Source organism: Gorilla gorilla, chromosome 20, assembly GCF_029281585.2.
Source record: "Gorilla gorilla gorilla isolate KB3781 chromosome 20, NHGRI_mGorGor1-v2.1_pri, whole genome shotgun sequence".
Lineage (NCBI taxonomy): Eukaryota > Metazoa > Chordata > Mammalia > Primates > Hominidae > Gorilla > Gorilla gorilla.
The window spans coordinates 15,860,001-15,871,399 of record NC_073244.2 but is presented as its reverse complement, the minus strand read 5'-3'; the positions used below and the strand labels follow the sequence as shown (position 1 = coordinate 15,871,399).

The 11,399-nt window shown below is 48.7% G+C and overlaps 1 protein-coding gene across 3 annotated transcripts in view; it reads right to left on the bottom strand.

Moving 5' to 3' along the window:
* Positions 1-3,820: 3,820 nt before the first annotated feature.
* Positions 3,821-11,399, bottom strand: part of UBL5 (ubiquitin like 5) — an 11,489-nt gene continuing 3,910 nt past the window's right edge. For 2 of the 3 annotated variants that reach the window (XM_004059966.5, XM_063700989.1), the window contains exons 2-6: positions 5,954-6,642; positions 5,545-5,611; positions 5,263-5,346; positions 5,064-5,101; positions 3,821-3,971 (exon numbers count right to left, since the gene is read on the bottom strand). In XM_004059966.5, the coding sequence (XP_004060014.1) occupies positions 3,928-3,971; positions 5,064-5,101; positions 5,263-5,346; positions 5,545-5,600 (222 nt within the window). In that variant the 5' untranslated portion in view covers positions 5,601-5,611; positions 5,954-6,642 and the 3' untranslated portion in view covers positions 3,821-3,927. Of the gene's footprint in view, positions 3,972-5,063; positions 5,102-5,262; positions 5,347-5,544; positions 5,612-5,873; positions 6,643-11,399 lie in introns of all 3 variants that reach the window. The other variant, XM_004059967.5, reaches the window with a different exon arrangement.

The window sequence follows — 11,399 nt, the reverse complement described above, 5'->3', positions numbered from 1 at the left end:
CGTGGTAGTGGGCACCTTTAATTCCAGCTACTCGGGAGGTTGAGACAGGAGAATTACTTGAACCTGGGAGGCGGAGGTTACAGTGAGCCGAGATCGCGCCACTGCACTCCAGCGTAGGTGACAGAGCGAGACTCCATCTCAAAAAACAAAAAAAGTTTAAGTTTTAATAGAACATTGTTTTTTACAAGTATGTATTAGCATAATATTAAAAAGATACTTTTTATAAAGATAATTTTAGACATGGGCAGTTACAAAAACAGTAGGGTTTTCATGTACCCTTCACCCAATCTTTCCTAATATTAGCGTCTTAAGTAAACAATAGAACAGAATTCTCAACCAGTAGCGATTTTGTTTCCCAAGGGACATTTGGCAACATCTTGATACATTTTTGGTTGTTACAACATCTTCAGACATTTTGGAACAGGAGATACTACTGGCTACTGGCATTTAGTATTAGATGCCAAGGATGCTGCTAACATCCTTCAAGGCACAGCCCCCACCAAAAGAATTATCCAATCCAAGGGCCAAGCGTGGTGGCTCACACCTGTAATCCAGGGCTTTGGGAGCCCAAGGCAGGAGGATTGCTTGAGCCCAGAGTTGGGGACCAGCCTGGGCAACATGGCAAGACCCTATCTCTACAAAAATAATTCACTGGGTGTGGTGGCACGTGCCTGTAATCCCAGCTACTTGGGAGGCTGAGGTGGGAGGATCTCTTGAGTCTAGGAGTTAAGAGGCTGCAATTGGCCATAATCTTGCCACAGCACTCTAGCCTGGGTGACAGAGGGAGACTGTCTCAAAAAATAAATAAATAAATAAAAATAAAAGGCTGGGCGCGGTGGCTCACGCCTGTAATCCCACCACTTTGGGAGGCCAAGGTGGGTGGATCAAGAGGTCAGGAGTTCAAGACCAGCCTGGCCAAGATGGTGAAAACCCATCTCTACTAAAAATACGAAAATTAGTTAGGTGTGGTGGCGGGCGCATGTAATCCCAGCTACTTGGGAGGCTGAGGCGGAGAACTGCTTGAACCCTGGGAGTGGAGCTTTCAGTGAGCCAAGATTGTGCCACTGCACTCCAGCCTGTCTCAAAAAAAAAAAAAAAAAAAAAAATCCAACCCAAAAAGGTCAACAATGCCAAAGCTTATAAACCCTGCCATAATTATCAACACTAAGAAACCAATATCAATATAATACTATTAACTAAACCACAAATTCTCCCCAATCCTGTTTTCCCACTAATGTTTTTATGTTCCAGGATGGGTGCTCACTGGTCCTGGAGTGTCACTGTTTCTGGTTCCTCTAAGTGGATAGAGCAAGGAAATATACATATGTATACACACATCTATATGTATCAATATATCTGTTAAACGAAAACCATGAATTCAGACTGATGCCTCCAAATCCAGTCCTACAAGGTTCATTTTAAGCACTCCCATCTCCTGTTTTATTTGTAACTTCCTTCTCCACAGTGAGACACCCAGCTCTCATTATCTACAAGTTTACTTGTTTGTTCAACCCTGTTTGTGTGTATTACATGGGCCCATGTGCCCACACCCACACACACAAAAGTAGTTTCAAAATTGCTAAATCATGGCTGGCCCAACGGCTCACACCTATAATCCCAGCACCTTGGGAGGCTGAGGCGGGTGGATCACTTGAGCTCAGGTGTTTGAGACCAGCCTGGCCAACATGGTGAAACCTTGTCTCTGCTGGAAATACAAAAAATTAGCCAGGTGTGGTGGCTCGTGCCTGTAGTCCCAGCTACTTGGGAGGCTGAGGCAGGAGAATCGCTTGAACCCGGGAGGCAGAGGTTGCAGTGAGCCGAGATTGCACCATTGCACTCTAGCCTGGGCAAAAAGAGCAAAACTCCATCTCAAAAAATAATAATAAAAAATAATAATTTAAAAAAAGCATAGAAAAGCAAACTATGGAATGGCATATAAATATTACGGGACATATAATTATCCCCGTATGATAAAAACTCTAGGTTATTCCAGAAAGTTTCTAGAGTCACTCAAATGTATTAATGCCCACCACTGGTGGGAGGAGTGGTATAAGAAATAAGAAATTCAGGGCCGGGCGCAGTGGCTGACACCTGTAATCCCAGCACTTTGGGAGGCTGAGGTGAACGGATCATGAGGTCAGGAAATCAAGACCATCATGGGTAACATGGTGAAACCCTGTCTCTACTAAAAAAAAATTAGCTGGGTGTGGTGGCATGCACCTGTAATTCCAGCTACTCAGGAGGCTGAGGCAAAAAAAATCACATGAACCCAGGAGGCGGGGTGTACAGTGAGCTGAGATCATGCCATTGCACTCCAGCCTGGGCAACAAGTGTGAAACTCCATCTCAAAAAAAAAAAATTTAAATTTAAAAAATAAACAAAACAGGACAGGAACAAGGTTGACACAAAGAACTGTGGCCAGGGGAACAGAGGGACAGTTGGTCTCCTGTCTACTCATACCTAGAGGAAGAATACAGCAAATAACATTATGTGCCGGGCATCCTGCTATTCTAATTGCATGATCTCATTGAGATGTGGGTGCCACTGTAGTGCTCATTTTTAGAGGATGAAACTAAGGGTCGCAGAGGCTGAAATCCCACTGCTAAGGATCAATCAAAATTCAAATCTAGTTGGTCTGACTCTTGAGGCTGGGATCATGTAGCCACACTTACAGTGCCACACTGCCTCACTGTCTACTATCATGTTTTGTCTTGAAAAGAAGTGCTAGGGCCAGGCATGATGGCTCGTGCCTATAATCTCAGTACTTTGGGAGGCCAAGGCTGGAGGATCATCTGAGGTCAGGAGTTCAAGACTATTTTGGGCAACATAGGGGAGACCCTGTCTGTACAAAAAATTTCAAAATGCCAGACGCGGTGGCTCACGCCTGTAATCCCAGCACTTTGGGAGGCCGAGGAAGGTGGATCACTTGAGGTCAACAGTTTGAGACCAGCCTGGCCAACACGGTGAAACCCCATCTCTACTAAAAATACAAAAATTAACTGGCGTCATGGGGCATGCCTGTAGTCCCAGTCTCTTGCCTCAGGTGAGGCAGGAGAATTGCTTGAACCCAGGAGGCAGAGGTTGCAGTGAGCTGAGATCATGCCACTGCACTCCAGCCTGGGCGACAGAGCGAGACTGTCTCAAATAAAATTAATAATAATTTCAAAATTAGCTGGCGTGGTGGTACACACTGCCCAGCTACTTGGGAGGCTGATGCAGGAGGACTGTGTGAGTCCAGTTCAGGGCTGCAGTGGGCTATGAACGTACCACTGCATTCCAGCCTGGGTGACAGAGCAAGATCCTGTCTCAAAAAAAGAAAAAAAAATGCCAGGAACTGTGGATGTTTAAACATGCTTTAAACTCATCTATACCTCCTCACAATATGCCGATTGAAAGCAGACATGAAGTAAACACAATTATTTCCAGTGGATAAGGAAGTAAAGGCTTACGGAGGTTAAAAAAGTTTGCCTAGTGTCACTCAGCTGCTTGGTGGCAGAGCTGACATTCCACACATGGTCTGTGTGATTTCAGAATCTGAATTCCTAACAATTATATCTACTGTCATTAGCCGGAGGTTCTTTGGTCTATTAGGGTGACAATAATCCCAGGGTCTCTTGACCTTCAGACACCCACAGCAAACCCCAGAGCTCTCTCTGGGCTCCCACACAGACTCCCAGCCTGCTGGTCTACTCTGCCCTCATGGATCCAGTTGATCGGAGCTCTTATTTTAGCAGCTGCATACTGACGGTGCAGTGATGACCAAACAGCGACTGCTCCACCCATCACTAGACAGCTCTCATACAAAGAGACAACAACAAAGCAACATCTAAGTCTTTATTAAGGTGATTTTTTACAAACAAGCATCTATCCCAATGTGGGGGATGAGGATGGGAGAGGAAAGCGGGGCAGGAAGATGAGGATTCTCATCTATTGATAATAAAGCTCCAGGTTCATCCCATCGTGGATTTCATCTGAAGGAAAGGTGTTAAGGAATCCTGACTCTGACTTCCGTCCCCACCCCTCTCATCCATTCACAGCTGGGTCAGGTGGCCTGAGGTCTCAGCCCAGGGCTAAGGAAGCCCATTTTGGACCAGGCCATTTTTATTTGGAGAGAACCAAAACTTTACAAAAGAATTTCTGGCTGGGTGCAGTGGCTCACACCTGTAATCCCAGCACTTTGAGAGGCCGAAGCAAGTGGCTCACTTGACGTCAGGAGTTTGAGACCAGCCTGGCCAACACGGTGAAACCCCGTCTCTACTATAAATACAAAAAGTTAGCTGGGTGTGGTGGTGGGCACCTATAATCCCAGCTACTTGGAAGGCTGAGACAGGAAAATCGCTTAAACCTGGGAGGTAGAGGCTGCAGTGAGCCAAGATTGTACCACTGCACTCCAACCTGGGAAAAAAGAGCAAAACTCCATCTCAAAAAAAAAAAAAAAAGTTTCTGTTCTTTCTAGGCCAGGCGCAGTGGCTCACGGCTATAATCCCAGCACTTTGGGAGGCCGAGGCGGGAGGATCACTTGAGGCCAGGAGTTTGAGACTAGCCTGGCATACATGGTGGAACCCCATCTCTACTAAAAATACAAAAACTAGCAGGGAGTGGTGGCACACACCTGTAATCCCAGCTACTTGGGAAGCTGAGGCAGAATTGCTTGAACCCGGGAGGTGGAGGTTGCAGTGGGTCAAGATCGTGCCACTGCATTCCAGCCTGGGCGACAGAGCCAGACCGTCTCAAAAAAATAAATAAATAAAATAAAAATTTTAAAAAGTTTCTGCTCCTTCTGCACAATAGATATGCCTGAGTCTCACCCCACCCTGACCTACTGTCCAGCACTCAGATGGAGGTCAGTAATAAATATTTTGAACTTGAAGTCAAACTATTTCACCAACCACTCTCCTCCCCAACCAAATAATTACCTAGCTCCCATTTTCTAAGTGCTCACCATGTGCCACGTATTAAGTTAAACACTTAATATGCATAAGCTCATGCAGACTTTAGTTTTGAACAAAGATAACCGAGGCTGGGTATGTAGATGCTTCCTCAAAAAGTCACACAAAGGATACAGTCCCCCAGAGACACGTGGTCCTTAAAAATCGTGTACCTAAGAAAAAGAGACATTTCAGAGATAAGGCTAAGGAGGCTCTTCAGTCTGTAGGCCGAATGAGGTAGCCAAGCCTAAGCAAAGGGCTGCCTGCAGCGCTCCCCCAACCAAAACCTTCCGGCCTAGTCCAGTCCACCCAGTGGCTCTACCGCTGCACTCACCACTTCTTCAGGACAATCTTGTTCCAACGGGTACCAGTTTGGGCTGCAATCAGTTTCTTAAGGTCCCCGATGGTATCATCCGTGCTGGGCGCAGAGCAGTTAAGGCAAATGGAAGCGGTAGAACGAGGAAGAGGACATTCTAGGGCAGAATACCATCTGCCAGGACCCCATCCGCCCCCTCTCCCGGGTTTAACTAAAACCATCCGACAACACAGATTGAGTTGCCTGCCTCACGCCAAGCACCCCTGCGGGTACCACTGCCTCTCGGCTGCCAGTGGATACTTGCATTTAACGCGGACCTTCTTCCCCAGACGGTCGTTGCAAACAACCTCGATCATCCTAGCTGGAGCTACACAAAGCGGTGGGTGGGTGGGAGGCAGTAGAGTCAGAGCTTCAGGCGTCTCCCAGGCCCAGAAGCCCCAGCCTACAAGTCTCCCAGTCCCAGGCCCTAAAATTCCCGGTTACTGAGCCTTCCGTTCTGCCCCCAACCCCCCGGACTCGAATACTCCCAGGCCCCAAGTCCCCTGTCCCAGGGCCGCGAACCCCAGGCAGCCGCGCCTCCGCCCCTTCTCGCCGCCTGAAAGCCCTGCCATAAAACTCCCTGGCCTCACCTCCCACCGACCCCAGACCCTGGTTGGCTGGGTCGCGACAGCTTTCTCCGACTCCGAGCCTCTCCGCTTGACCCCCTCACCTCGAATCGCCTCGAAGCTGCCGACGCCACCAGCTCCTCACCCGAGCGCTGAACCCCGGTCGCAGTTAACGCTGGGAACCGGAAGCGGAAGTTAAAGTTCGAGGCCGGAAGCCCTGCCCCTAGCCAGGGGGTGTGGTCAACACTGGGACAAGTTCTTCCGGGTCTGCAGTATGTGGTGTGTTTGCGGTTCCCAGGTACGGTTTCGGTGTCCCAAGGCTTGGCAGGTGTCGCGCCTGTGGTATGCGCGCCGGGTAGAGAGGGGGGCCTCGGCGGGTTTGTGGCCAGGGAAGGGGCGTGGAGCGAGAGTCAGAGGTCAGGCGCCGGCGCCCAGCTCGTTTGAAGTCATTGTTTGTTGCAGGGAGATTCGGTCACATGGTGGGGACGCCAGAGGGTCCCGGGAGTAGGGGTAAGCTCCTGATCCTGAGCCCGAAGCCTCTTGCTGCGGCTACTAGGAGCAAGGGCGGAGGGTGGGGGTGGGGGACGAGTTCTGCAGTCATCCCTTCTGACCCCCTGGGTTCATTCAGGGCTGGGCCTCGTGAGCATTTGGCTCACCTCTTCCCTCTGGCCATCGCGTTCCCCCGGGATACGGACTCTAGTCAGTAGGCGAAGCTTGATCCTAGACTAGACTCTACGCTGCCCAACAGCTGCTGTTACCGCATGGTGCCGCACAGTTCCAGGCTCTTGGTGTCCTGAACAAAGATTTGGACCAGACACACAGAGATAGCAAAGCTGCAAGTTTATTAAGCACAGCATTCCACTCTCGGAGTGGTGAGAGCGGACTGACCTCTGCGAGATAAGATCAGCCCCAGCTTGGTATAGTTTGGGTCTTTTTTTTTTTTTTTTTTTTTTGTTTTCTGAGACTTAGTCTCGCTCTGTTGCCCAGGCTGGAGTGCAATGGCGCGGTCCCGGCTCACCGCAACCTCCGCCTTCCGGGTTCAAGCGATTCTCCTGCCTCAGCCTTCCGAGTTAGTAGCTGGGATTACAGGCGCCCGCCACTACGCCCGGCTAATTTTTGTACTTTTAGTAGAGATGGGGTTTCACCATATTGGCCAGGCTTTTTTTCTCTTCCCAAGGCTGCCTAATATCTAGCCAGTGTCTACCTTTTTGAATGATAGGTGTGTTGCTTACTTTGGCCCCTGTGTGCTTGAGAGCCGCCTCCATTCCATAATTTTAAGTACATGCATGATGTGCCGTCCATATGCATGAGCGCTAATGAGCTGGTTATCCTTATCATGTTAAGGATACTTTTTGTCTTTAATGCGCGTGCTTATGCCTAAAGAGCTGCTCCTTACTGGTTTGGTCCTGATTTCCCCGGCCGTGGGATTTTTACTGTTTTTTTTTTTTTTAATTTTATTTATTTATTTATTTATTTATTTATTTATTTATTTATTTATGGAGTCTCGCTCTGTCGCCCAGGCTGGAGTGCAGTGGCGTGATCTGGGCCCACGGCAAGCTCCGCCTCCCGGGTTCACGCCGTTGTCCTGCCTCAGCCGCCTCCCGAGTAACAGGGACTACAGGCGCCCCCCACCACGCCCGGCTAATTTTTTTGTATTTTTAGTAGAGACGGGGTTTCACTGTGTTAGCCAGGATGGTCTCGATCTCCTGACCTTGTGATCCGCCTGCCTCAGCCTCCCAAAGTGTTGGGTGTGAGCCACTGCGCCCGGCCTTTACTCAGTTTTTAATCTTCCTTTTGTCTCCTCAGCTTCTGCCATTTATCTTGCTTCTTGCTGGGTGAGCAAGAAGGGGCGGGTGCCCCTTCACCTTGCTTCTGCTCTCTGCTTTTACGTATTTTACCCTTTATCCAACTTTTAATTCCCTTTGCTATTCTTCTGCCTCATTTTCCCTATTCTCCTTTCTCACTGTCAGTCACCAATCTTAAATGCCCGCGAGGTAACTGGAAACATTGCACAATTGCACAATCTCCTGCATCTGTATCTTTGGGGAGCACTTTGTACCAGATTCCAGGTTTGTGAGGGCTGGTGGGACAAGGACCGTCCTTCCTCAATTCAATCAAACAATTTGTAAACCAAAAAGTATCTGAGACAGGTCTCAATAAATTGACAGGTTTATGTAGACAAGGTTAAGGACAAGCCTGGGAAAAAAGGAACACAAAACCCCAGGAACAATCTGTGATCCGTGCTTTTTTCCAAATATGATTTTGAGGGCTTCATTATTTAAAGGGGAAAAGTGGGCTGGAGGGGAAAGAGGGAGAGTATGGTCACATTATTTAATCTACATGAAGAATACTCAATTATGTATTCATTTCAGTAAATTGGCACTTTCCATAACATAAAGTAAGCCAGCTGTGGAGATATCTGGCCTTTAAAAAAAATTTTTTTTTGAGGCTAGGCACGGTGGTTCACACCTGTAATCCCAGCGCTTTGGGAGGCCGAGGTGGGCAGATCACGAGGTCAGGAGTTCGAGACCAGCCTGGCCAACATGGTGAAACCCCGTCTCTATTAAAAAAAAAAAAAAGAAAAAAAATTAGCAAGGTGTGGTGGCAGGCACCTGTAATCCCAGCTACCCGGAGGCTGAGGCAGGAGAATCGCTTGAACACGGGAGGTGGAGGTTGCAGTAAGCTGAGATCGCACCACTGCACTCCATCCTTCCATCCTGGGCAACACAGAGTGAGGCTGTCTCAATTTTTTTTTTTTTTTTTTTTTTTGAGGCAGAGTCTCGCTCTGTTGCCCAGGCTGGAGTGCAGTGGAACAAACTCAGCTCACCGCAACCTCCCGTGTTCAAGCAATTCTCCTGCCTCAGCCTCCTTAGTAGCTGGGATTACAGGCACATGCCATCACGCCCAGCTAATTTTCATATTTTTAGTAGAGACAGGATTTCACCATGTTGTCCAGGCTGGTCTCGAACTGCTGACCTCAAGTGATCTTCCCACCTCGACCTCCCAAAGTGCTGGGATTACAGGCGTGAGCCACCGCAACAGGCCTGTTTGCTTTTGAATGGCAGGATCCAGAGACTAAAACCACCTTTTAGTATTGTTGAACTATACTGCTACAGTGGTTTAAGAATTCTCCAAGGCCAGGCGCAGTGGCTCAAGCCTGTAATCCCAGCAGTTTGGGAGGCCAAGGTGGGCAGATCACCTAAGGCCAGGAGTTCAAGACCTGCCTGACCAACATGGAGAAACCCCATCTCTTTAATTTTGTAAAAATACAAAATTAGCCTGGCATGGTGGCGCATGCCTGTAATCCCAGCCACTTGGGAGGCTGAGGCAGGAGAATCGCATGAACCAGGGAGGCGGAGGTTGCGGTGAGTCGAGATGGTGCCATTGCACTCCAGCCTGGGCAACAAGAGAGAAACGCCCAGGATTACAGGCATACACCACCATGCCTAGCTAATTTTGTATTTTTGGTAGAGACGGGGTTTCTCCATGTTGGTCAGGCTGGTCTCGATCTCCCGACCTCGGGTGATCCGCCTGCCTCGGCCTCCCAAAGTGCTGGGATTACAGGTGTAAGCCACCACGCCCAACCTCTCTTCTGTTTTTCTATGCTAAGGTCTCATAATGTTTAACCCGTGTACTTTGCTTAAAAATTCCAGAAACTGGCCTTGAAAATCTAAATATAGGCCAGGTGTGGTGGCTCACACCTGTAATCCTGGCAGTTTGGGAGGCCAAGGCAGGCGGATTGTGTGAGTTCAGGAGTTGGAGACCAGCCTGGGCAACACACTGAAACCCCGTCTCTACTAAAATACAAAAAATTAGCCGGGCGTGGTGGGCTGCGCCTGTAGTCTCAGCTACTTGGGAGGCTGAGGCAGGAGAATTCTTCTCTTGAACCCAGGGGGGCAGAGGCTGCAGTGAGCCGAGGTCACGCCACTAAACTCCAGCCTGGGAGACACAGTGAGACTCTGTCTCCAAAAGAAACCAAACAAAAAAAAGAAAATCTAAATATAAAACCAAGGTTGTGGAACGTCCCATCCCAGGGAAAGAATCCACAATCCTGTTTTGGTCAAGCTGACACCTGCCAGACCAGCAGGTGGCCCATTACTCAAAATAGTAATGGAAACCAGACATGCTGACTTGTGCATCTGAACTCCATGTCCTGACCCCCTAGCTGCAGCTGTGCCTCGGTAGAACACCCCTTTTCGTTCCTGTCTTGATGATTGTTGGAGCACTCTGTAAGTTTCCCTAATAAATGCTTTGGACTGATTGCTCTGGTAATTGGTGTTTTCTTGAAATCCCCACTGGCCCCATCTTGGGATGATTTAGGGCATTCCTTTGTGGCAATTCCCCTGCCTCTGCTTTTGGGGAGACTCTAGCCGGGATGAAACAGATTGGAAGGTCAAAAGTGAGCTGAGGGGGCTGAGGTGCCTAAGGAAGTTTAGAAGCAGCACATCTTTGCATTCTCTTAGAAATCCTGGGTCACAGCCAGGCACGGTGGCTCACACCTATAATCCCAACACTTTGGGAGGCCAAGGTGGGTGGATCACTTGAGGTCAGGAGTTCGAGACCAGCCTGGCCAATTGGGGAAACCCCATCTCTACTAAAAATACAAAAATGTGGCAGGCGTCTGTAATCCTAGCTACGCAGGAGGCTGAGGCAGGAGAATCGCTTGAACCCAGGAGGCAGAGGTCACAGTGAGCTGAGATCATGCCACTGAACTCTAGCCTGGGCAACAGAGTGAGACTCTGTTTGAAAACAAAGAAATGCGGGGTCACACAAGCATTGACTGTAGTTACCACTTCATGGTAGGATTACCGAGAGTCTCATTCTCCCTTCTTTTTTTTTTTAAATTTTTAAATTTTTAAATTTTTTTTTTTTTTTGAGACAGTGTCTTGCTCTGTCACCCAGGCTGGAGTGCAGTGGCACAATTATAGCTCACTGTAGCCTCCAATTCCTGGACTCAAGGGGACTCACCTCCTGGGACTTCAGGCGTGCACCACCACGCCTGGCTGATTTTTTTAATTTTTGGAGAGACAGCCTCACTATGTTACCCTGGCTGGTCCCAAACTCCTGGCCTCAAGTGATCCTCCCAAAGTGCTGGAATTACAGGCATGAGCGACCACGCCCGGCCTCATTTTCCCTCTTCGTGGTGTTTTTCCAGATTTCTGACACAGAACATATGTTACTTTTGTAATCACCGGGGGTGGAAAAGGAAATGTTTGCTTTTTCAAAATGTTCTAATTTCTCAGTGCTTGATTCAAAGATCTGCCAAGCACAGGGTCTTGGTGCTGAGCTGCGGGGTGAGGAGTTGGGAAAGGGATGGGAAGTGCTGCTGAGAGAAGAGGAAAATGGGGCCGGGTGCCATTACATCACACCTGTAATCCCAACACTGGGAGACCAAGGTGGTAGATCACCTGAAGTCAGGAGTTCAAGACCAGCCTGGGCAACATGGCAAAACCCTGTCTCTACTAAAAATACAAAAATTAGCCAGGTGTGGTGGCACATGCCTGTAGTTTCAGCTACCTGGGAGGCTGAGGCATGAGAATCACTTGAACT